The sequence below is a fragment of the Malus domestica genome, chromosome 16 (assembly GCF_042453785.1).
Source record: "Malus domestica chromosome 16, GDT2T_hap1".
NCBI lineage: Eukaryota > Viridiplantae > Streptophyta > Magnoliopsida > Rosales > Rosaceae > Malus > Malus domestica.
This window is the reverse complement of record NC_091676.1, coordinates 1,622,344-1,647,887: the sequence shown is the minus strand read 5'-3', so window position 1 is coordinate 1,647,887 and position 25,544 is coordinate 1,622,344. Positions and strand designations below refer to the sequence as shown.

The following is a 25,544-nucleotide window of genomic DNA, read 5'->3' as shown; positions in this document are numbered from 1 at the left end:
TTGGATCAAAATCCAACAATCCGTGTGATTTGCTTAAGAGACTTAGCAAGTTGAGCTCAGGAGAGGATCCAAATCCCTTTGTTTCATCCATAAGTGTATTAATACTAGTTTAATAATTTACTCTCTTACTATACCAAAAATGTTTCTCTTATTACCATTTTCATAAGATAAACTAGGTTCTTATTTCTCATTTTTCTTTCTCATTAATTAAAACTTTATTCTGTTTTCATTTTTGATAAAAGTTTCTTGACTTTTCCCCATGTCATGATTGGAATGTTAGATTATTTACAAGTCATTATATGGCAATTTTAAAAATAAAAAACTTATTAATCTTTTTTAAATATATATTTTTAGTTTTTTTTCTTCATATATTTCTGTTTATAATTTGTATCCTTTTTTTTAATTTATACCAATATTATTTTTAGTATTATAATCCTTTCGATCTAACCTAATATAATCTTGTGGCTAATATGCATTTCACTCTCACAAGTTCTCAAAATAAGAGCATCATGTGAATTAGTTATACCGTGTTATAATGAATATATTTATAGATTCCAATTTGTACTACATGTCACAGCCCGTCCCGGGATTCTATATATCGGGGATGCGAAATGACGGAATTACCCTTGACGGGTATTAAGGTATGTGTGTGTGTGACATATTATTTGGACTAAATTCATATATTTCAAGCTTTTGGAAAATATTTTAAGTTGGATTAAAATTGGTTTGTAATTTATGTGGTTAGGAAAATAAGGGTGGAATTGTTTTGAGGGACCACACACACACACGGGACACCCTGTCCCTTTCCCCGTGCCCTCTATCTCTCTCCCCTTCTCAGTTCTTCCTCTCTCCCTCTCGACTCGTACGGACGAGGCACCAAAACCCTCCAACTTTCACGGATCGACGTCAAAAAGGTAAGTTTGTGAATCCTTGCAACCTTGTGAGTTCATTGGTGCAATTTTTAGAACTTAGAACCCTCGATATCACGTGAAACCCGAAACCCATTTTGAGATCACTGTTCATGCAATCGTGATATGTTGATTTTCAGGGAATTCTAAGCTTATAGTGAGCTTAGTGAGGTCCCAAGGAAGCTCGGAGTGTTTCGTTTGAAGGTTTTGGACGTCGGGATCATTGGGTTCGAAATTGGCCGGTTTTCTTGGAATTTCTCCGATGAGATTTTGTAGTTTTTAGAGCCTTAAAGTAGTGTAACGTGAAACTACATGCTTAGGGCTTCATTTTGATATAAAATACGAAGAAAATGGTTGAGAAATGACGGAGAACAAGGAGATTGAAAAATCTCCAGTTTTCCGGCCACCGGAAAAACCAATCCGGCGAGCCGAGGTAGGAGACGCGCGTGGGGGGCGCGTGGACCCGTGCCTGTCCAGGCGCGTGGGGGCGCGTGCAGCCTCAGAAAATTTTTCTAAAAATTTCTCGACGTCCGTGACGTCGAGTAGGTCGATGTGGTATATTCATATACCCAATTTGAGCACCGTATGAGAAGTTATTACGAATTGTCGGTTATGTGCGTAAATTAACGTTTTTATAGTTGTTTCGCATATAGGTGACACCTATCCCGAGGACGAGCGCATCCAGGGACGTCACGGGGGTTACGACCCATCGACTTACCAATGAGTGGGCAGTTTTGTTTTCCGTATATACCTATATACTATTGATTTTCCTATAAATTGAATTTATATGAAAATATGTTTTCAAATGCCATGCATGCATATTGTGAATTGTATGAATTGATATTGATGCATATATATATGTGAACTGGTGCTGTGGACGCACAGGTGAGTATCAGGTGAGTTTATGTTATTCATGTGAATCATTGATGATGTGAATTGTTGAGAGCTCATAACCTACACCCCTGGTGTTAGTGCTTATATTATTCACCGCACCGCACGCTCACCTTGGATCCAAGTAGGTGCATGTCGTACAGACCATGAGAGGGTTCCGACATGCTAGTCGTACAGACCACTAGAGGTTGTTCCGACTAGTAGGTGACCTTAGATTATGCATGCAGATGATTGATGAGAGAAGCACTAGAGCGTATTCTTACACCTTTCTTATCGTACAGATTACTTTAGGTAGTTCCGATTTATGTGCAGAGTAGTGCCGTACAGGTCACCGTGGTGACTCCGGCTGGGTTGGATATTGAGCTATGGAATTAACCGTACAGGACCAACTGCAGGGTCTCCGGTTGATTCATTATGTCACCTGTTATTTTGATGCATCCATGTTTCGTTATTGACATTTATGACATGGCATATTTCTGGATTTGTGATAGATTGATGATTTGAGATATATGAGGATTTATATACTATTATGTTATTTTCTGGGAAAGTATACAAGTTTTACAGTGAGGGGTTAGAAATGTTTTAAATGAAATGTTTTGGAAAACTTTGGTTTTACTGACCCACTCAATTTTGTTTTGCACCCCTCCAGGTTCTAGTTAGCAGCGTTGGTGGCCCACGAGGATCCTCACGGCGTACTGACAGACTACATAAATGTAGGACTCACCTACGGGTGTTGTAATCTAGTTATGGTCCTACTTGACTGCATCTAGTTCTTAGGCTCTGAATATGTGTGTTGCACACTTAAACTTATTCTAGCACGTTACTTGGTTATTCTGCTAGTATCTGGTTTTTTTTTATTATTCGTATGTTCTTATCTATTGCTTCCGCGTCGCACTTTTGGTTACGTCACGCTCACGTGACGGCCAGCACGCCTTGATTCTAGGATCGGGGTGTGTCACTACATATGTGGTCCAATATCCTAATAGATAGAAGTGTTGGCTTACTTTCCAGTTCGAAACTTCTTCCTCTCCAAATTTATTATAATAGTTTCGAACTCTCGTTTTCTCTAATAATATATATATATATATATATATATATATATATATATATATATATAATTTGTGCTAAGTACGTTATAATTCATAATTTCATATGAATATACTTAGAGGTACCATTTGGATCCGTTTTCTATTCTATTTCAGTCCTTTTCTTTTGTATATTTTAAGGAAAGAATCTCTTTCAAAGCAAATAAAAAGACAGAAATGAAGTGAGAAACCTCACCACAACAAAGTACACGGTAAATTCCTAGATGCCTGCGTACACGCAAAAGACAAAACGGCATGAAAAGTTTAAATTCATTTTAATGAAAAATCACATGTTTACAATAAAAAGTTAAACGTAGTACTATTCACTTTACCTTTTATTTTGTCCTTATCATTAAAACTCAAAGTTTTCAAGCCATTTTCATTAGTTTTCCTTAGAATTAATGGTGATTTTAGTTCCAGTACATGCTCAACTTAATCGTTGAATTGAAATCATATTTGTTTAATATTTTGATCGAAATTCTTGTCATTATTTAAGATAACTCTTTCTACATGCTATAAATTATACATTTAAACAAAAGGAAAACTAATGAAAATAACTTGAAAACTTTGAGTTTTAACGAAAATAACAAAATAAAGGGTAAGATGAATAGTAATAGGATTGACATTTTAGCGTTAAAATGTGGTTTTTCGTTAAAATGAACAGTACCAAAAGCTTTTCGTTAAAATTCCCTTAAACAAATTCAAATAAGAGTAAATAATATTTTAAAATTTAGGAATTACTTAAAATCAATAAGAGAGTAATATTATTGAACAAAAAAGATTATTTAAACTCTATTATTATTCTTCACATAGTAATTTAAAACATAAAATAAATATACAATTAGCTTTTTTTTTTAAGAAGAAGAAGCTTATTTGCTGCACTAAGGGTGATGGAGTGGGCTAAACTTTTTAATGGGCCGAGTCATATTAAGTGAAAAGAATACCACTATAGTGTAGTATTAAGTGACATGTAATTGACATACGTATGTAAAAAAAAAAAAAAAAACTATAAATTAAATTAAAAATTAAGGTATATATTGAAATTTAAAATTAAGGATACAAATCAAAGTTTTTTTCGAGCTGGCTAGCCAGGCTGCTTCACTTTCTAGTTTTTTCTGCTGCCTCTTTCAAAAGATCCAATTATATCGGAGTTGGAACAATTGGGCTTGGTTGCTGGTGCATACGACGTCGGTCGCCAGCAGTTTAACGGTGCTTTTATTATAAGCACGACGATGGCAAAGGAAGAGACGAGGATGCCCTTGCCCTTGCCTTTGCCTTTGGCCTTGACTTCCATCGAAGAAGAATTAGAAGCTGCTTAAGATGAGGAGGACGATGATGATGAAAGCTTGTTTTCCATTGATTTTAATTTTAACTTTAAGAATAATTCTAAGGGAGAGGAAGAGGTAGGTCCTTATCAATACTATGTAGCAGTTGGGGGCCAGAAGAGCGAGTCTAGCATGGATGCGCTTCTCTGGACACTGAGTCGCGCCGCAGTGACTCATGATCATGATCAATCACCATTAATAGTCATCGTCCATGTCTTCCCACCGATGCGATTTGTTCCTTCTCCTTGTAAGTTCAGTTATCTAATTCAGCTTCTCATCATCGTCAATTGCATTAATTCACGGGCATCTCTCTATCCATGAAGGCATGAACCATGTCTCTGTGTGTTTGCGTGTGCATGTCGCCGCCCGGCGGTCAGTTGGAGCGAGGTCTGATGAGGAAGGCTTGTTTGTAAGTTCATTAGCGTGTTTGCTAAAAGTGTTTTTTAATTAAAAACACGTCAATTATTTTTAGTAAATGTTCAAGTCCTCAATTTTCAGAAAGCGCTTCTAGGCTTCTAGCTAAGACCTTGAAACACTTTTACGTTTTCTATTAATCACAGTTAAAACTTCTTTTGGTTGTCATATAGCGGTTTTAACCTTTCCTAAAGCAATCCCAAATTGTAAGAGCCTAATACAATGAACATGCGTGCTGTATAGTCAGATGACTCAGATGTCATGATTCATACATTTGATCTATATTATCACATATATATTTTATTCTTTTTATAATTTAGTTGATTACTAAATTTCGAAGTTGAGAGTGATACAAGGGCTGACATAATCTTGCGTGTGTGTATTGCACAAGTTATTGATTCGAGTTGAATCCATCAAAGTCTTACACTACAGGAGTTCAACACAAATTTCAGATTACACAGATTTTCTAGCTGTAAAGGCGACTAATTAACCATAGGGTTATGACTGCATTTAATTAATTTTATCATTTAATCGATGATTAGTAAGAGATATTTCTGTCTTGGTTTTTCTGATATGCAGTAGGAATGCTTCCAAAAATACAGTGAGTCCAAAGATGGTGAACAATTGCATGGCCCTAGAAAGAGACAGGAGGTGGAAGCTCCTTGACAGATACGTTGATGCCTGCTCATCTGCCAAGGTATTACCAGATTTCCAAAATACAGGCCCTCTATAGCTATTTAATTACAAGTTTATTAGTACTGATTAACCTCTGTATGTCGATGAATATGACGTTAACGGAACAGGTTAAGACTGAAATTATGCTCGTTGAGAGTGATACAGTTGCCAAGGCACTCCTAGACCTTATTCCTACTCAAAACATAAGAAACCTAGTAGTTGGAACCACCGAATCAAGTCTGAGGAAACTGAGGTCCAAGAAAGGAAGTGGAATAGCCAGTCAGATTCTACGAAATGCGCCCGACACCAGCTGCAATATTAAGATCATATGGAAGGGAAGGGAAGTGATTGATGACAGTATGTTTACTGGCTCGACTTCATCGCGTAGCAGTAACGCAAACTCCTTGTCCACACAAGATGAAGACGATCAGCAAGAAATACGAATCTCAACAGATTACAATAGACAAGAGTACTTGCGTCCTGCAGTAAATCGCCATCATCTTTAAACGGATACAAGGCAATGTAGTGGGGGAAACCAAAACCTTCACAAATAACAGCTTGATTTTGTTATATGATGTTTTTGTTAAACTGTCCCACATCGGTGGGGTGAAGAAAACTAAAGAAGTTTAAATAGTATTACCCCACTCTAACTAATACCGAGGCCTTTTGTGATAAAACCCCACACCTGAGGATTGTGCAGGTGGTTAAGTGGGGACAGTATCAGTGTTGTTAGAGTGGGACGGGCCCGGCGATCCAACAATTCCAACATGGTATCAGAGCCCACGGTTGCGGGCCCGTGCAAGCCAACGAGCTTGTGTGCAAGCCAATGAGCTTGTCACCACCCGGAAGGAAACAAGTCTAAACTCTTAATATAGAAACGACCGCTGAGTTCCAATTGAAAACAAGTGGGCCCAACGTGAGCCGACCTCTGAGTTTCAATTACTGATGTGGATCTCCACGTGTGAACCACTAAATGAGGTTACACGTGAGGGGGAGTGTTAAACTGTCCCACATCGGTGGGGTGAAGAAAACTAAAGAAGTTTAAATAGTATTACCCCACTCTAACTAATACCGAGGCCTTTCCACACCTGAGGATTGTGCAGGTGGTTAAGTGGGGACAGTATCAGTGTTGTTAGAGTGGGACGGGAAAACTAAAGAAGTTTAAATAGTATTACCCCACTCTAACTAATACCGAGGCCTTTTGTGATAAAACCCCACACCTGAGGATTGTGCAGGTGGTTAAGTGGGGACAGTATTAGTGTTGTTAGAGTGGGACGGGCCCGGCGATCCAACAATTCCAACAGTTTTCGGCATGAAGAGATTGACATCCATATTGTTTTTTAATACGAAAAATAACTCGACATGGCACACGTTATAAGTCGCAGATATATACATTATGGGGTGTGCTATCCACACACCCCAAATTACTTCTCACACACCCTTGTTAATTTCTATCCGTTGATCTTCTTCAATTCATCCGATCCGACGGCCGAAAATTAGAAGGGTGTGTGAGAAGTAAAATGGGGTGTGTGGATATCACACCCCTACATTATACATAAGTTTTGTGACGTAATCCATCTGTTTGTATACCTAGCTAGCAACTTCACCGTAGATTATAGCAGCTCAGCCTACATTTCCACTCTTGGCATACTTATCAATCTGGCTAATGTCAAGGAATCTATCCATCCCGCTTGCTATGAGAAATCTGCAAAGAAACGTATCGTCAATTGAATCAATCATTCTAGAACATTACTATTTACCATTCTATGAATTTGCATACGTAGCAGGGTGAACGTCAATTTGGAGCAACATGACTTACTTATCTAGAAGAACTCTTGTCATTGTTCGGCAACGGCCAGGCGCAGTTGATTGCATGTTCACTGCAATATTCGGGTTGTGAATGCTCTGCCTAATGTGCACCCAACCATGCTGTCCATGTTCCTCATCTGATACTTTTGCTCTGAAATATACAAGTTTTAATTAAAATTTAAAGAAATGTAGCTATGATTAAATTCAAACAACGTCAAATTCAAATGTATTTAGTACAGCACCTGTACATGTGTGCGTCAACGGCAGCAGCTGACGCATCATTTGAGTCTACCAAACAGCCCTCGCTCACCCAACAATCTCCGCACGAATCTAACTCCCACCCTTCAAGCCGCCCCTCCTAAAAGTCGATGTGTGTTTCGTATCAAATAATGTAAGGATGTGAAGAGTTGTTGAATACGTGAGAGTCATAGGAACTTTGCATGAGCTAATAAGGAGTTGCTCAAAACAATTACCTCAACGTACTCTCGGAACATTTCAATGGCCTCCACTGCCTTTTCTTTTGCATATCTAGGCTCAGAAATTACATTCATCCTCAGCTCTATGGACTCTGACGGTTCTTCAAGGTCTTTTATGATGTTTCCAACCCCTTCGTCTGATCCTGCAAGCTTCATTCGCACCATCTCGATGATGATCTTTACCACCATGTAAGCTCCTACGAACAATTATTTAATTTGAGCACGATAAATAAGCTACCTAAGAATTTAAATTAGAACAAAATTAAGGAAGTAGAAAACAGACATGCAAAAACAACAATGCTAATTACCATCATCAAGGAAATGGTTCTCTTTAAGAGCACCGTGTCCAGATGTTTCCATCATGAGATGAGTTTCAATGCCTTCCTTGTTAAGCTGCACTCCCTTATCAATCACATTTCGATAACCAACACGATATAAGCAATGGTGACCCCCCCGATTCGTGATGAATCTTGTAAGCGCCATACTTGTACGCGCATCGGTCACTATGGTGGTTCCAGGGTGTTCCCTCAATACGATAGCAGAAATCAAAGCAATGAGCTTGTCGCCATTGATGGGGTTGCCCTTGTTATCCACAACGCCGCTGCGATCCACATCAGTGTCAAATACAATCCCAAGATCAGCAGAGTTTTCTAGCACTGCAGCTCTGGTTACCGCCATAGCTGTTTTGTCCTCAGGGTTGGGAATGTGGTTCGGAAACATTCCATCTGGATTAAGGTATAGAGAGCCAAAGGTGTCTGCCCCAAGCTTATCCAACACATCCCATGTGAAAAATCCTCCTGATCCATTACCTGCATTCACTACTATCTGCATTAATTAAAAAGCAATTAGTCATCATTCCGAGTGAATAAATCAATGAAGAATCAAGAGATATAAATAAATTGGTGTGCGCAGTAGGAGAAAAGACGTGTGCGGAATTCATTTCCTGATAGCTAATTCAATTCCGAACCTGGAATCCTTGGAGTGGAGTTTCGTAATGCAACGGATGGTTAACTCTCTCCTTGATAATGTCTCGGAGGTGCTTTGCATACGAGCTCATGAAATCAACTCTTGATGGAGGGACATTGAGCAATGTTGACACTTTGGCGAGCCTATTGGCATACTTTCGGGCTGCTCTATTGCATATGTCTTCCACTTCTGGCGAGCTTAGTCCTCCTTTCTTGGTGAAAAATTTGAGACCATTTCGGGTGTAGGGTAAGTGAGATGCGGTCATCTGCAGTACAACGTTCGAAATCAAATGATCATAGTAATTGTTTTACATCTTATGTGATATGAGAATTGACTTGAAGGAACTCTGATTTCAACCTCACATTTAACATGCCTCGATTTGTTTCTAAGTAAAGAATTAGGCGAGATAAGCTCTTAAGGTCACAAGAAGTAAGCATCCACCCTTGACCCCGAAGGAAAGGAGACTTATGGTCCCGTCCCATTAAATTAGGAAATGCCTCATAAGTCCTAGTCTAACTTTACATTTTACTAGTGTAAACAGTGCCAGTTTGTAGATGTTGCTGAATATATTATACCATGATGGAAGCGTCGTAGGAAAATGGAGGCAAAATTGTACTCATGAAGCAGGCCGGTGTAGTTGCAAGTCCCATATCGAATACCAAACAACCTGCACGACCTAGTCCCGAAAATACAGCTACACTCAAATTTGGTCCTGAAATCCTTGGGTCCTTGCCAAGGGACACCCTAACTTTCTCCACAAGTTGTCCTTGCTGCTTCTCCAAGCCGTCGATAACCCACTCACCAAAACTCTCCGCAATGGCCTCCACAGCCGCTGGTGTTAGGTCCACAATCCGCCCCTTCTCGCCTTCCAAGGCCACACCGCGAACATCAGACCCGTTCTGGAGCCTCCTGATTCTGTCCATCTCTTCATCCACCACAACTTCATTGTAGGCAGTGCTAGAAGACTTCACACATACAAATTTAGTAGCGAATTGCAATGAGCACGGAAAGCTAAGGTTTGTGTGGGATGTTTTGGTTGCTGGCTTTGAGGGGAAGGATAGTTTTTGAGCATTTGTTTGCAAATAAATTGTTGAATAAGTTGAAGTGGAAGCCATCGATGAGATTAAACAAATTCAGAGTAGTGTTCAATTTGGCGCCCTTGGTTCTTTTTTTCAAATGCTTGTTTTGAAGAGGGGGATTTTGGGACCAAACAAACAAGTTTGGAAGATAAGATACCTCAATAAACTATAGCCCTACATTTGAATATCCATACAAATAAAACTTGGAAGAAAATAAATATCTTTGAACAAAAATTCCAAATGCCCAGATTTTTTGCTTCTTTCTTCTTGTAGTCAAGGCAATGCCCCTTCTTTTTACAAGATGTGCTATTGATGATTCTCTCCCAAGTCCATAAGAAGCAATGGCATATTCTTGGTGCTATTGCTAGTGGCCGATCCAGGATTCGAAAGGTCTTTAGATAGAAACAAAACGCGAGACAAAAAAAAAAATCAATTTATTCACACTGAGACATTATTGAACACTTAGTGAGCCTGTTGTTGTCAGCCAAACCAAGTTGCACACATGTCAACAGATATTGACATATGACAAGCAATCTAATGAATGCTATTGAGAGAACAAGAGTGTTGTCGACACAACATGAGAGAAGTATTTCGTCAAACACTAAGCATAAAAATGACTCATGCCAAATATTTGGAGAGTCCTCAAAAGATCTTCATATGTATATTTCTCAAACTCCGAGTGGTCCGAGTGGTCTTGGGACCACTAAGGTCCCAATATGCATCTTCACTGACCAATTGATTGTTGACGAAAAATAGTTAAAACCTTCAAAAACCGAACTAGACTGGCTACACATGGCTCAGTCCACGGTTCTTAACTAATTAAATATGATCCAAACCGAATTAAAACAAATTGAAGCAAAAGAGAACCGCTTAATCTCTCATCATAAAACCTTTTTATGTTGTGGTAGTTTGGTCTCACCATAAGCTAAACGTTTCAGAGACGTTCTAGCCATTGGAAAATTGTGATGAATTTGGTCCCCGCCAATAATTTTTCATTTATTTTTCCAGTTTGCAGCGTGGGTCGATCAAAATGCAGGTAGGTTTTCGATCTAATCCAAATTCAGTTGAGTTAGTCTAGACCAAAGAATAGACAAAAGGCACAACCTATCGAATCTAATCCTAGCCTAAGCAGTCTGAAGTACGGAATCCTATCTTGTTCGGTCCACTCAACGTGCCCAAAGATCTTGCAGAAACTCCAAAAGCGAATATTTCAGACAAAACAAAAAAAAATTGAGTATTTAAGTAGCGTTGCATGATTCATATAATTTCACATGGAAGAAAATACAAAAAAGTAGTCATCCCAAGCACAAGACACGCACGGCATTCTTGCTTGAAACATAGATATACATTAAACAAAACACACTTAAATAAGAGAGCAAACAGATTTATGTTGTACCTAGACTCCTTCTAAACCTTTAGAACCAGGAAGGTTGATCCACTCAATCTGCACCACGATTTCACCGCACTCGACGTTTCGCAGTTTGAGAATCATGTCCTGAACAATCTTGCCATTTTCCCAACCGCAACAGCTCTCGGTGGAGAGGCAGTTGGTCCTGTTGGGCAGAACTTTCATAAGGGCGCAGCCCTTCGGGAGGGCGTCCGCGTCCAACCCCATCTTCAGACACTCGACGTAGGGTTTGATGCCTATGTCTGCATCCCCCATCTTGTCGTCCACGGTTAACGTGTCTTTGTCGTACACTTGCAGATGGATGGGTTCTTCCAAGTCGGTGATCGAAAGCGTCAGATCCTGGTCCCATTGAGGGTTGCAGTTCCTTTTTATCACTTTCGTCTTCAGTTTCTGCGATCCCATGGTAACCATCACGTACGGATCACTCGTCTTGACGTCGCGGATGGCGAGGTTTATTCCTCGCTTTATCCGAAGCCGGAGAAGTCCGAGGATGTTGTTCATCGTAATTCGCGAAAACAATAACAATAACAACTTCCTGGTTCTTTTTTTTTGAGATTTTTTTTTTTTTTTCCTGGATTGGTGAAGATATGATATGATAAGAAGATATTTACGAGGATGCGTTGCATGGAATTGAAGGGCATGAAAGTGGTGGAAATGTCATTAGGGCAACCATTCACAGACAGACCACACAACCACCGATCACTGCTGAAATTGACTTAAGGGTTTGGAAGTGGTCCGCCGCCCTTGTCGCTTTGCCACCCCTTGAGTGAGTCGCTATTTGGATTTCGGTTGGGCCGGCCTATGATTTTGTGTATATTAGGTTTTGGATTGACCCATCTACCTTTTCAATTGGATCACATGCCTGGGTCGGCTCGTTTGGGAATTTGACTAACAAGTCTAACTGTCCGACGTGTCCGACGGCGTATTGGCCCATTGAAGGGACAAATGTTGTTGGCCGAATGCATGTATATATAGGCGTAGAGGGGTCACATGAACCTTCTCAAGTTGCACCTTTTGTATCAAGTAATATCATATTATTGTACTATATACCTACAATTTGATCACTCCGATTCATAACCTTAGCACGATAATGCTAAAGAGACTCTCTTAAAGTTGAACTTTTTAAGGACTCCCTGATACATCACAGTTTACGTCAATTTTTATGGTTCAGACATGAAAATTACACATTATTTGTGCACGTCACCTTCAACTGAATTACCAATGCCATATATCTCATGTAGTTCATACCTCATCCCATTCACCCAAAGAATCTGCTTGACAACCCTAAGACTAACTTGGAATTCACCTTTCTCTTTCTAAAACAGTTTGAGTTATCTAGGAGTTTGTTGTTATAGACACGGGGCTTCCCTCTGATCTATCGTAGGCAGGAGGGCACATCTATAGGATATATATCCAAGTCAACTACTTTCAGTAACATTGTATCCTCAAACATTGAGAAGTGAATTCCAGTTTCGTGGGGCTGCCTGAACTTGGGGCCCAAACCTTGTTCAAAATGTACCGTCACAAGTGGATGAAGGTTAAAATGTATTGTCATTTTTGGGGTACACCCCCTCAGTAATCAATGTTCACTAGTTAGAAAAATGTTGAGCAAATCCTTGTTACTAAACAATAATGTAAGGGAAAAAGTTGAGCAAATTGATCCTTGTATGACGTGAATGATTTTGTATCAAATGGTACGTAGCAGAGACAAAAACCGAAGAAAGAAACTATTGTGAAGAGTATGAGATGTATGTAGAAAATTTAAGATATATGTTGAGAGTGTGGGGTGTGAGGGAATTATGAAAATACATGTGGAATGTATTAAGATAAATTTTAATTGAAAAAACAAATGTGGAGTGTTACTATAACAAGCCAAAATATTATGTCAAAAACATAAAGTAACAAATAAACCATAGAAAATCTCACTTTTAACAGAGCCCCTTAACATTTCTCCCTCAACATTATGTTGACCCGTAATCTCCAGTTGAACAACTTGTCTAAAAGAAACTTGCTAAGTTTGTCTTTTAGGAATAACTTATAAGTTTCTATAAAGATTTTTAATTAGTTAAAATGTCAACACATTCTCAAAGGAAGAAACACTTAGGAAAAAAACGTGGATAAGCAGAAGTGCTATCTAAACAAACATTTTCTAATCTACAAAAAAGAGGATTCGAATTATATTTTAAATGAGTACGTCATTGCTCTGGCCAATTAACTTAATTTACGTATAAAAAATATGAAACTAGAGCGAAAAAAGTTGGCTTTCAATATACTGTCAATAGTCACATGGAAATTGTTCAAGACATGTGGGGAAGAGCTGAGATGTTAACACATGCATGCATTCTCTTCTTCAGAGGGACCACGTATACGGCTTATATCACTCATTTGCTATGTTGTATGCACATCCACGGCGCCTTTAAATTATCTTGTGTTGTGATGTCGCTGTTTTAGCATCGTTGAGAAATATCGGTTCAAATCTATCCTACCTCATATCTCCATCAGATTAAGAACACCATGAAATCTCATCAAATCTATCCTACCTCATATACATATATATATATATATATATGTATATGTATATATGCAATTTCGTGGCATGAACTTTACTGGCCAGCTTTCAAGCTAACAAATGGCAAAATCTTGAGTCCAATCTTCTGTATATATATTTTTGTGTGTGTTTACCGTCATGAGAGAAACATACAAACAAGAAATATATATCATTTACCAAAAAACGATACAACGCCAACTTATAGTCACCAAGTAATTAGAAAATACATAATTACTCACCTTGGATTGCATATTTAAGGCTGAATAAGGACTGAACGTGTCTTTAATGTTTGGATCTTCACCTTTAATATCAAATTCAACTGTGAATGACTATAAGTCGACAAAGCAACCAAGAAACCAAGACTTTTGTATACCTAAATTTCACTCTAAACAAATGCCACTTGATCATGTTCTTAACTCTAATTAGTCGGGGTCAAAGAGATTATGCTCTTTTATGTCAAAGGTTTACAGCCCATGCCACCCACTTATCCCAGACAAATTAGTATTAGACAAAATAATTCAGCATCTCTCACTCTCTCTCTCTCTCTCTCTCTCATTTGCCCACCAAGGCACGGTTGGTGCGTTTTGGGTAGGTCAGTTTGTATCCGTACATCGCATATGAGAAATGTCCTTTTTATATATTAGAAAACGAGGAAAAAACTTGTATAGTGTTCAATATTATTTATTTTTATATAGGAGTATAATAATAATAATAATGTCATTTTCAATTGAGTATTTGCATAAACTGTCTTGCTCATACCTTTTCATATACATGATTCATCTCAACTCAAGGGTTTACGAATACTCTTACTTCCATTTTTTATTCTTAATTTTTCATCCCAAGGGTGATAAATACCAGATCCAATAATTTCTCTCTAATTCCACCAACCAAACGCATTTTTATCTTATTTTTTTTATCCTAACAAAGTAGAGTGAAAAAACGATAAAGGTATTTGTCGAGTTCTCCATCCTCCTCCTGAGTTTGTAAAGAGCTGCCAATTTTATAATGAACTTTTATATTAGCCAGTTATCACACAAACTTTTGTAATTGACAAATTTTCTTTTTGAGCTTTAGTTTTAGTCGATTAACCTTAAACTTTTACTATTAGCCAACTTTCTTCTTAACTTTAATTTTATAATTGCAAAAAAAAAAGTAATTTTATCCCTAATGCAGACAACAAATTATTATTTTCTTCTTCTTTTCTTCCGCTAGTTCTCTTTGTACCTTTTTCCGTTTGAGTTTTAGGGTTTAGGGGGTATTAAAGCTCAGAGAGAAATTGGTCAATAATAAAAGTTCACGGGATAATCGATTAAAATTAAAGTTCATGAGGGAAATTAGCCAATTATAAAGTTCAAAGAGGTAATCGGCTAAAATTAAAGTTTATAGAGAAATTGACAGCTCCTTACAAATCGGAAAAAATTAACCAATACCTCAAAACGATATATGTTGGTCAGTTCAAAGGTGTTTTCTTCTGGACTTGCTCACCAAGAAAAAAAGTGTAATTAGGTTAAGTACTACTCTTCGTGAACTCTCTGATACCTTATATTTTTAGCACAATATTTTGTAACATTCAAACAAAAATTAACCTTAAACAATAAGGTGAGAGAAAGTCTATAGAGAGTTACATCTTCAAAGAGTCTCTTAGTCAAAATGTGAAAAGTTATGACTGGAATATTAATGGGAAATTGGTAGCTCCTTACTAATCGGAAAAAATCAGCCAATGCCAAATATGGTGGTCCATTTGTTTAGGACAATATAGACCTTGAGTTTTTATTTAATATTCTTGCTATAGATGTAGACATTTCAATTAGATTATAAATAAAGCCTATCTTTTGACCCAAAAAAAAAAAAAATTTCCAACGGTTAAAAACTGACACGGTATGACGGTAGGAAGACGCGAGGAGGAAGCGGTAAATTTGGGGAAGTCGGTGGCAGTAAAATTTACACCCAACAAACCCAATCATTCCACGGAACGAAGTCAGGAATAAACCGAAATGCAAATATAAAAGCAGGGGCTCCTCTCCCAAAATTTCATCTCAACAAAAAGCTCAAAGCAAAACAGAGGATTTGATTAGAGAGAGAGAGAGAGAGAGAGAGAGAGAGAGAGAGAGAGAGAGCCGCCTCTGTACTCGACGAAACCCTAACCCTAAATTCCCAATTTTCTTCCTCTTTCGATCGGATTTCCTGTTACGGTTCCAATTGGTCCTCTCCAGAAACTCACGGTATTCTACCCTTTATCAAAATTACATCACGATTCGAAGCAAGCAAGTTGTGAATGGTGGAAATCTTAAGCGGCAGTAATTTCATGCGCTCCCTGAAACAATCAAGGGCGAGCGCTATCCTCCCGATCTCCGCCGCGTCCGCATTCGCCTTCGGCTCCTGCAAGGAAGGCTGGTACTACCGCTGCCTCGGAGTCGACCCGTAAATCTGCAACCAGAGCTCTCTCCCCCCATCTTCCTCTTTCTCATCGTCCGTTTTTGATTATCGCACCCGGATTTTCACTGATCGCCGCCGCCGTCCGTCGATTTTTTTGATTATTTTGTTGAATTGAATCAATAACTTGTTGGGAAAGAGGGAACTAGGAAGAAAAAAAGAAACTTAGATTTTGTGTTGTCTGGCTTTTTGCTGTTCGATTGATTTATTTGATTTCGATAACAAAACGACGAAGATGTTGCTGTACAAGCAGAAGAAGAACCAGAGCACCGCCAAGGGCAACAGGCTCTTGATCAGCATCACTGTGCTCGGCAGTGCTGGCCCGATCCGCTTCGTTGTCAACGAGCAGGAGCTCGTCGCCGCCGTCATGGACACCGCTTTGAAATCCTATGCGCGTGAGGGGCGCCTCCCGGTTCTTGGCTCCGATCTCAATGACTTCCTGCTCTACTGCCCCGCCGTAGGACCTGAAGGTAACTAACACTAACCAATCCTTTATCACTATTGAATTTACCAATCTAATCACTTATGAACTGTTCAAGATTTTATTAACCCTGTTCTCGATTCATGTCAATCCAATTTTAAGACTTGAATCTTACCCTTGATTTCTCATCTGTCCAATTTCAAAACCCACGTCTTAGTTTTGATACAAGTTGAATAGTATTGGGTGTTCATAGTCAAAATTGGTTCTGTTTTTATGCATTATTTTTCAATGTGGTTCTCCGAGATTGGTTTCTGATGGTGTTTGCAAATTCGTTTGCAGCTCTGAGCCCGTGGGACACAATCGGGGCGCAAGGAGCTCGTAACTTTATGCTGTGCAAGAAGCCTCAGCCAGTGAAGATGGAGAAGGATGAGATACCAGCAGCTGCAATTATTCGCAAGGGTAGTGGGAGCTGGAAGGCATGGATCAACAAGTCCCTCAATCTCAAGGTCTCTTCCCATTAGTTTAATTTCTCAATTAATGGGAATAAATGGAGATCAGTTTTTGCTTTATCTAGTTTTTGTTTGAGTTTTTGTTGGTGGCTTTCTTCATTAGTTGCAGAGTCGGTCGCTCATATCCTTTCCGGCTGCACTCTTTTTTGTCCCTTCAAGTTTTTGTTTTTCGAATAAATTACAGATTGGTTGTAATGTTTAATTTCTTCCACTTCCTTGAGTGTGCATTGGAGGAACTTGCGCTGTAACTTTGATTCGGTTCAGTTGCATTAATCAATGGATTTGTTTTTCGTTTTCATGATTAAACAATTGTGCTACCCGTGTGTGAGAGCAGCAAAGAAACTCAATTTCCTCCTCTAGCCGCCGGCCCTATTTCAGTGTAGGGTCGGTGGCAGCCTCTGCTTTTTGGATGTTTGGTGGTTTCCCCAGTTTTCCTCCTTGTTTGTTCTTGCCTTTCCACCCCTATTTGCCACTGAGCTTTCCAGCCCTCGGATCTGATTTCTTTTCCCCCTTCCCAATCAACATATCCCCATCCATCCACCCCCCATCTGCATGTCCCCCACCCATACCTTCATCTGCATGTTCTTTTGTCTTCCATGGACGGCGATCTGTTGCAGCCTTTCAACGAGAAGGTGCCTAGAGTTCCCGGTGTTTACACCAGCTCGGGTGGTCACACCACCACCTTCTCCTCCCTGTCTGCCTTATTTGGCAGTGTTGCTTGTGGAAATCCCACAAGCTTCTTCGGTTTCTATTACTTGGTGGTTGAGATCTGCGGTATGCTATCAGACGGAGACGAAATCTGTTTTTTCTCCATCTCTGAGGTGCTATTTGGCTGTGCTCCTAGCAAATGTTGGCTGTGAAGGCTCGTGCTCGTTGTGCTATTGCGGCGCTTTCGGCGGCAGCGGGTGGAGGTAGCTGTTAGGGTTTGTTTGTGTGCTTCTGTTTTGGGCTCAAAACGTAGTTTTGAGCTGTTTGGTTGCTACGTAGGTCCATCTTTTGCTTCTGGTTTATGTATTTGGGCCTATGTTATGTAATTATGTTGTGTTTTAGTACTAATAAAGTAACCCCATTACCAAAAAACAAAAAAAAAACAAAAAAAAACAATTGTGCTACCTAATTATGCCGTTGGCGGTCTCTACTTTCTGACATAATGCCGTGGGTAAATTGTCGAGTGTCGTCTCTTCGTTGTGTGGGGGACTTCGATGCTCCTTGCAAGTTCATTAAACAATCTTCCAAGAAGATGAGTTCACAAACTTATCACCTTCATGTGATGATAATCGGTAGGGGTGACAGACTAGAACGGCTCTCACAGCTAGTGTTCATGTGCGGCCGGTCAGGGTTGCCTGATTAAGGTGACTCGCATTCTACCCAGCCTGATTAGGGTGACGCTCGAGTAGGATTGCTTGATTAGATGATACTCACAATCTATGAGCATACAGCCGAGTAGAGTAGCCTGATTAGGGTGAAACTCGGGTAGGGTTGCCAAATTAGCGTGAGAGTACTATACGACCTAATTAGGATGACACAGACTAGGAGTGTGGCCAGGTAGAGTTGCCTGATTAGGGTGACTCCCGCCCACACTATACAACCTCCTTAGAGTTACACTCATAATATACAGTCTGATTAAGGTGACACCCACACACATCAACTAGGAGCATGTGGGGCCGGTTTAGATAAAAATACAAGGGTGTGGTGTACAGAGCATAGATTTCTAAGCATGTTTTTTGGGTAACAATTTTCTAAGCATTTTAAAACAAATGAAGTTGGCTTGTATTTTCCTTTGGGGAAATAAGCTGTCATCATACAATAATTGCTGCATGTGGAAGCTGCTGAGTTTCGGGGCATGTGATGTGAGACGATTTAGTGAGAGCAGAGCGTTTCACGATTGAAACTGCTCTTCCGCCAAGTTTGAAGTTAAGCCGCTTTCTCATTATCTACTCCACATTCCAGGCATATGCGAATTATGCCTTCAAATAATTAGCCTAATCGATTAAACCTGCCCTACATTATGTTGTGTCAAATAATTAGCTTAATCAATTAAACAAGCTTAATTATTATGCAAGTGTTATTCCCTTCTCTATGCTGTCTTTCGAGAAAATCCTCAGGAGAGAAGCGTATATCATACGATTTAATATAAATACAAATTTTGGAAAACTAATTAAAATAGTTTGAAAACTTTGAGTTTTAACAATAAGGACAAAATAAAAGGTAAAGTGAATAGTACCACGATTGATTTTTTAGTGTAAAAATGTGGTTTTTCATTCAAGTGAACAATGCCGAGAACTTTTCGTGAAAGTTTCCTACAAATTTTTCGTGCACAAATTAGGTAACCTGTGAAATTGTCCAACTAGTCACTCTATCATGTTGTCATACTGATGTTTTCTATGAGTGAGATCCTCGCCGATCCTCTTGTGAGGATTTATGGAGTCTTCAAATCACGTTCATTTATCGTGCAGACATAAATCATTGTAGATTTTTTTATTTAAAATTAAATATAAATAGTATCTGACGAAAACTGATCGCACAATGTACGATAAATGGATATAATTATATAATCTCTGAAATCATTACAATGAGGATCTGACGAGGATCATCTCTCGTTTTCTACTACCTTTCACCCAAAACACATCTTGATCATCCGAACCTAATCGGACAATTATCCAGTGGGACGCCCGTCTACTTCCCATCAATTACATGGTTACATTGGGTGGAGTGGGGTGGGGGGAAATAATGACGTAACCAACATTTATGCTTTCCTTCCTCACCAAGCACCACAACTAGTTAATTACCGAATAGAGTTTCACTCTCACTTTCACGGTTTTACCATAATCATATTTGTTGTTTTGCGAATTGGAGTCCGGTGTTTATTGAATTTCCCCTTCCACTACCCCTTGTTGTTGAGGACTTTCACGTAACGAAAATGTTATAATGTGAGTAACTGATATATGCTCAAACTCAAAAAAATTCAAATAAATGTGAGTATTTGATTAGCTTATACTAAACTCATAGTAATATTTTCGTTGTTGATTTGTGTATCATTATTTCTTTTGTAACTATCAAAAATGCACGACAAAATGTTGAGTGCCACCAGCTATTCATCTCTTTTTTATGAGGATAACTTACTTGAATTGGTTCATTGATAACATGACAACCCGATCAACAACGCATAATACATTATTAGAACGAAACACAAAATTCATACAAGTCCCTTATCATTTTGAGTTGAGATCCTCTTTGGATCTTACCATTCAGCTCTCAAGGGTCAAGAAATCTAGATCATTCAAATTAAAAGATGCAATTTTCGTTAACTTATTTTACTAACTCATCTCACACAACATAGAAATTTGCATCTACCTTTCTCTTAAACGGTCCAAATTCTTCATCATTGTCCGAACAGTTAGATCTGGATAGGATCTCAACTCATTATCATGTATGTTCTCACCACCACGTGATCAGTTGCAGGAAAGAATTCCCCCACCATACCAGAAGCCTCGGCTATATCGGTCACGATGTATTTCAATGGCCACAAAATAAAGAAGCTCACAGCCTCACACTAGTCTGATATCTGACAGCAACAATCATCTCTGTTCCTACCCTAAATCGGTGGTACATCTGTCAAACTGAGTACCACTCACAGGCACAGTGCGTCATGTCTCTATAAGTTAAGGACCATGACGGTACAACGGTACATCTTTATCGTACAATTTTCTTTTCTTTTAAGCAAAACTGATAAAAAAATTTAAATTTTTTGAATTTTAATCAAAATGTTGTAAGTAGCTAGTATTAGGATTGATTTTTTAAAGTAAAAATGTCATTTTCGTTAAAAGTGAATAATACCAAAACGTGTTTCGTTAAAATCTCTTATTTAGGAAACTTTAACGAAAAACTCACAGTACTATTCATTTTAATCAAAAACCATATTTTTACATTAAAATATCATTTCTGGTATTATTTACTTTACCTTTTATTATACACTTATCGTTCAAATTCAAATTTTTCAATTTTTTTTTTTATTCCATCATTTTCCATCTCTTCCCGTCTCAAAAGAAAAGCCACGAACCTCTCTTCCTTTTTTTGGGCATCTGGGGCCAGAATTTTCTGTTTGCTTTAAACTCTTCCAGACTGAGATGATCTGCAATTTATGGATATACTTTCTCTCCTGGATCATCAAGTCTTAATCAACAAGAAAGTGGACGCGTCTCTTTATTAAATGATTTACACGTAACGAGTTGATTGAATTTTTAACATTTTGATATAATATTATTAGATTTGAAACTTACATGAAAGTAAATCCTAATTTTAAGATTGCAGGTTTTGGCTGTGCTCCTTTCTCTGTTTCACTTTCATCACGCGGTGCAATCATGCGCACCAATTTCATACCGTACAATTAAGTGTTATGAGCTTAAATTCGATTTTGGGCCACAGCTTACAAGCATATAGAATTCGGCTCACAAGGTAGGCAGTGACCCAAAAAGAGCACACATCAATATAAAACAGAAGTACAAAATACTTCTAGTTGTATGTTACTTGAAATCTTGAATGTGGATAAAACGGATTTGAGCTTAGTCAAATTATTAAGAGTCCTCTCAAGTTTGAACATCTTTTTTTAAAGTTAAAGATTAATGTAGCGTAAGATATCGCTCGAATACAAAAATCTCAATCATGGATAGAAGTTAAAGAAGTCCCCTACTTTTCAAACTTTAGGCACTTCAATTTCCACTAGGGTTTAGTCTTTAGGCCAAAGCCAAGTCCTTTTGAGAAAGATTCTTCTTCTTTTTCCTTTGGGTCAATTTGTAAGAAAGAATATGAAGTGAAATTACTCTCAGATTAGCAATTTCACTTGGTCTCAATCAATATAGAACATCCAAGTGGTGCATTTCCAAGAAGGTGAGATTTTTTGTGACAACTGGAAGAAGGAAAAACGTGAAGAAATTGGCAAGTTGGAAGGGAGAAGGAAGGAGAGTAGTGCAAAATGGTCAAAGATCTCTCAAAGCCAACCTTAAAAAGGCAAGAATTAAGACCTCACGTCGCATTCAGGATCTCCCTACATGCAAAGAACTGTTCCAAAAACGTACGAGAGATTCCGATTTCCACATATAAATCCAATTGATTAATTCATTATCCATGGAATTAACTAGAATGTTTGTGAAGCAAGTTTGCGGCCGACTTTTGAAAAATGCGGCTAACCCTGAAGAATTTGAAGCTGACCAGTCAGTCTCCTCCAAGCTTCCATCATTACTCTCACCTGGCTTCTTAACACAAAATTGCTAGCTATTTTAGTCTGACTTGGCTTCCTTAAGTAAAATAATTAACTATTACTTATCAAAATTTTAGGTTAACGGATCAACGGCTCACTACTAACTTACGAGCGTTGATATTGTCTTTAACTTGTATATTATGACTTACCAAAACATGTACAGAGTTCTATCGCAAAAGAAAGTAATATATTTCACCTTCTGCACTCGCTCCTTAATTTACTGTTGATTCTTCTTTGATTTGTTCAATCCAACAAATGTGCACAAGATAAAAAATTAAAAAAAATTAATGTGTATAAATATTTTTTGAGAATCATTATTGGTACTCTAAACTTTCTATATTTAGACAAAAAAATACATTTGTAAAAGGCCAATAATTATTATATAAAAAAATATCTCGCTGCAATTTCAATAGGACGGACGAACCATTCATTATATATTTTATTTTATTTATTAAAAATCCATTTACATTCTTGAACAACAATACCAACTTCCAGCACATAATACTTTTTCTTAAGTAAAAAAATAAGTAGAAGAAGAACACGTCTGTATTTTGCTACTAATATTTTAGGTCCCCCCATGAAATGTTTCAAATGGATGATGTGATCTTCAAATAAAGAGCGGTGCTATCTGCATTAGTGCTTCCCTCTCGTTCTCTCACTAATCTACTCCTTTTTACACCCTAAAACCAAAAGTTCTTGACCCTTTCCCTTAATTAAACTATGATTTATATGTTAATTAACAAATAATAAATCCTTTTAAAATTATATCTTCCCAAAAGATGGGGCAGGACCGCACGGGACTCTGGATTTTTATATGTTGTGATTGAACCTTAAATGATATTTATCATGCAGCATTACGTGACATGCATGTATAATTACAAAACTTTTAAGTCCTATCTAGGTGGCTAAAATATAATACGATATGTATGCACAAATGAAAGGAAATTTAGGTGCTATGCCAATTCCCCATTCATAATTTCTGATATGTTTCTTTTTTAATTTCAATGTGTGCAAGCTTAGTCCAGCTAACACTACTTTGGAGAGAAGTTTTGGCAAATAGCATGATTAGGACAACTCTCGCATGTTAGATCATATCAAAATGCAAATAGTATCGTGCTGATATGATTGGTATCCTACAGATGACATTATCGAAGTTATTCAAATTAAAGAGAGCCCCGTAATTAGTGGTGGGTTCCTTTTGGCACACAAAATATTACCAATATACTACATGAAATCTTGTATGCATTATCTACAGGAGTGGATCCACTTTGGGGCAAGGTGGCTCACTTGATCCCCCCAAGTTGTCTTCCAATTGCTCGAAGGAAGAGTTGGGTGTTGCCCTTTGAAATTCTAAGATGCCTTTAAAAGTTGTCCTCCAGTTTGCTCCACGAATTGTCTCTATGGGCATTGGGCAAGGTAGCTGCTAGACTCGCGCATTTGTATGCGTTGCTATGGGCATTTTCAATGGGCTCTTGTCATATATTGGTATCAGTCAGCATGCTCGTTCAAAAACTATTAGCATCAGTTAACATACTCAATCGCAAGTTGTTGGTATGTCGACATGTGTGCAATATAGCTTGACAAACGACCTCAGGCCTATCAAGATTCGGTGAAATATCTTGCATGATATTCTGTCGAAAAAGTTTTTGCATTGTGCCTTCCATTCTTATTGACCCCCAATAATACTTCCTGGATCCATAATACTTCCTGAATCCGCCATTGATTATTTGTATCATACCATTAATTGAGAAAGAGATGCAAATTAAATTTAAATTATATCATTTCATCTGATATTCCTAGGCAATCTTAGTCATAATCAAATCAATGACTCATATAATATTAGTTGGCCTGGCCATTACAGACAATTTAGACTACTAATAACAATAAGTTATTAACCGTAGGGTTACAAAATTTAGAATCTCAAGTTGAAAAGGTAGTCGTAAACTCCTCCAACTTCAAGTCTTCAACTTGCTTGACTGTGAATAATTAAAACAAACTAATTAAATTGTAAACTATTGTGCAGTTTGTATGTTTTGTAGCTAGTAATTATCAAAGTACAAAGCATATATATAAATATATATATATATATGTATGTATGTATGTATATTTATTGCCTTTGCTAGGGTTTACCAACTCATGGTAACTTTTGCTACGCAGTACATCAATCATTTGAAAGAGAATGAGATAATAAAGTTAAATACTCCCCAAACTTCATCAATCGGCTGAAAAGCCCTCGTACCTTCTCGCTATAAGTACATACACGGGAAAAATTTGTGTGAGGATGTTCGAACCATGTCATTCATATGATACTTCTTACAAAAATATTTGATATCTTTAAATTTTAATTTCACCAAAACTCACTCGGTCTCCCCTTACCAAAGATATTCTTTACACTTTACAGCTTAACTCGTGCTCTTTTTAAAAAATAAATTCATCTATGATCTCTTTGACATATATTAGAGTGAGCACATGAACATGGTATTATTTTCACCCCATGTAATAACAAGAGAGTTTGGGAATACAAAAGTTGAGTTCTATAACATCATGATTCATCCCCTCTACTATAATTTATAGTCGTAACCTAGTTATAAATTATAGTTGTACTGTACCGGACTGTATTCTCGGCATACTAAAAAATCTCTCAAGAAAAAAGTTAAAATAACTTCGTGAGTCTTCTCGGCCTTTAGAATAGTAGACTATTGCTAGCAACTATGCCTTTTTTTAAAATAAAATCTATATGCACATAATATATATTCCCCTAATGGCAGTAACCTAACAAAAGAGAAGAGAATTATTGCATTTGTTACTTCAGGAAAACCGAAAGAGAGAATATTAATTCAGGTAAAGTTTAAGAGAAGTGAGATAGATCGCAGCAAAGAACATAATAAAAGCCAACTTTTTTTGAGAAAAGTGGTCGTAAAAAAGGGAAGAAAAGTTTGACATTGAAGTTGGCCTGCCTTTTCACTTTCTCATGAATTTTTTTTATAATTTTTTTTTGGTAAACTCTCATGAATTATGATTGTGCTTTCTTTCCTCTTTTTGCATGACCTAAAAAGAGGAGGATTCTGCAACGCTAATTTTCCACATATGTACTAAAGCTATTGCAACACTTCATTAAATTCACACACGGCACACGTAGGGGCGGTCCCAAGCCAACAATACTTTATGTTTTGTTAAAATAGGTTTGAATGTGCATCGTATACAGTTTTATTATTATTTTTATTTTACAAAGATGCTATTTTTACAATTCGAACCGTGATCTTTCCATCACAAAAAAACAATATTTCCATTACGATAAGACTCACATATATATACTTTCATTAAAATTTTGTATGATTAT

The 25,544-nt window shown here is 37.8% G+C and overlaps 4 protein-coding genes across 5 annotated transcripts; 2 read left to right on the top strand and 2 right to left on the bottom strand.

The window, feature by feature from the left end:
* The first annotated feature begins 3,968 nt into the window (after positions 1-3,968).
* LOC114822186 (U-box domain-containing protein 37-like) lies at positions 3,969-5,948 on the top strand. Of its 2 annotated transcripts, XM_070815099.1 has the most exons (4): positions 3,969-4,456; positions 4,533-4,618; positions 5,203-5,320; positions 5,427-5,948. In XM_070815099.1, the coding sequence occupies exons 2-4, from the start codon at positions 4,542-4,544 to the stop codon at positions 5,802-5,804; spliced, it is 573 nt and encodes a 190-aa protein (XP_070671200.1). In that variant the 5' UTR covers positions 3,969-4,456; positions 4,533-4,541; the 3' UTR covers positions 5,805-5,948. The 2 variants fall into 2 exon arrangements, with proteins under 2 accessions (XP_070671200.1, XP_028952244.1); XM_029096411.2 differs by lacking the exon at positions 4,533-4,618.
* A 654-nt stretch (positions 5,949-6,602) lies between these two features.
* LOC103419276 (uncharacterized) lies at positions 6,603-9,977 on the bottom strand. Its single transcript, XM_029096410.2, has 7 exons — positions 9,125-9,977; positions 8,551-8,814; positions 7,892-8,408; positions 7,581-7,780; positions 7,350-7,465; positions 7,118-7,258; positions 6,603-7,003 (listed from the first exon to the last, which is right to left on the bottom strand). Exons 1-7 carry the CDS (start codon positions 9,662-9,664, stop codon positions 6,922-6,924), a joined length of 1,860 nt encoding a protein of 619 aa, XP_028952243.1. The 5' UTR covers positions 9,665-9,977; the 3' UTR covers positions 6,603-6,921.
* An 881-nt stretch (positions 9,978-10,858) lies between these two features.
* LOC114821950 (protein C2-DOMAIN ABA-RELATED 7-like) lies at positions 10,859-11,696 on the bottom strand. Its single transcript, XM_029095541.2, has one exon. The coding sequence runs from the start codon at positions 11,535-11,537 to the stop codon at positions 11,025-11,027; it is 513 nt and encodes a 170-aa protein (XP_028951374.2). The 5' UTR covers positions 11,538-11,696; the 3' UTR covers positions 10,859-11,024.
* Positions 11,697-15,413: 3,717 nt separating this feature from the next.
* Positions 15,414-17,256, top strand: LOC114821951 (uncharacterized protein At4g22758). Its single transcript, XM_029095542.2, has 2 exons — positions 15,414-16,487; positions 16,778-17,256. The coding sequence occupies exons 1-2, from the start codon at positions 16,253-16,255 to the stop codon at positions 16,957-16,959; spliced, it is 417 nt and encodes a 138-aa protein (XP_028951375.1). The 5' UTR covers positions 15,414-16,252; the 3' UTR covers positions 16,960-17,256.
* The last annotated feature ends 8,288 nt before the right edge of the window (positions 17,257-25,544 follow it).

What these genes read in the sequence shown, in the direction of transcription:
- LOC114821951 (XM_029095542.2), top strand. Translation starts at nt 16,253, where the DNA reads ATGTTGCTGTACAAGCAGAAGAAGAACCAGAGCACCGCCAAGGGCAAC. An exon ending in CCCCGCCGTAGGACCTGAAG is followed by an intron (nt 16,488 to 16,777) that starts GTAACTAACACT and finishes ATTCGTTTGCAG; the next exon opens with CTCTGAGCCCGTGGGACACA.
- LOC114821950 (XM_029095541.2), bottom strand. Translation starts at nt 11,537, where the DNA reads ATGAACAACATCCTCGGACTTCTCCGGCTTCGGATAAAGCGAGGAATA.
- LOC114822186 (XM_070815099.1), top strand. Translation starts at nt 4,542, where the DNA reads ATGTCTCTGTGTGTTTGCGTGTGCATGTCGCCGCCCGGCGGTCAGTTG. An exon ending in CTGATGAGGAAGGCTTGTTT is followed by an intron (nt 4,619 to 5,202) that starts GTAAGTTCATTA and finishes TCTGATATGCAG; the next exon opens with TAGGAATGCTTCCAAAAATA. An exon ending in ATGCCTGCTCATCTGCCAAG is followed by an intron (nt 5,321 to 5,426) that starts GTATTACCAGAT and finishes TTAACGGAACAG; the next exon opens with GTTAAGACTGAAATTATGCT.
- LOC103419276 (XM_029096410.2), bottom strand. Translation starts at nt 9,664, where the DNA reads ATGGCTTCCACTTCAACTTATTCAACAATTTATTTGCAAACAAATGCT. An exon ending in TGTTCCGAGAGTACGTTGAG is followed by an intron (nt 7,466 to 7,580) that starts GTAATTGTTTTG and finishes ATCGACTTTTAG; the next exon opens with GAGGGGCGGCTTGAAGGGTG. An exon ending in ACAAGAGTTCTTCTAGATAA is followed by an intron (nt 7,004 to 7,117) that starts GTAAGTCATGTT and finishes GTTTCTTTGCAG; the next exon opens with ATTTCTCATAGCAAGCGGGA.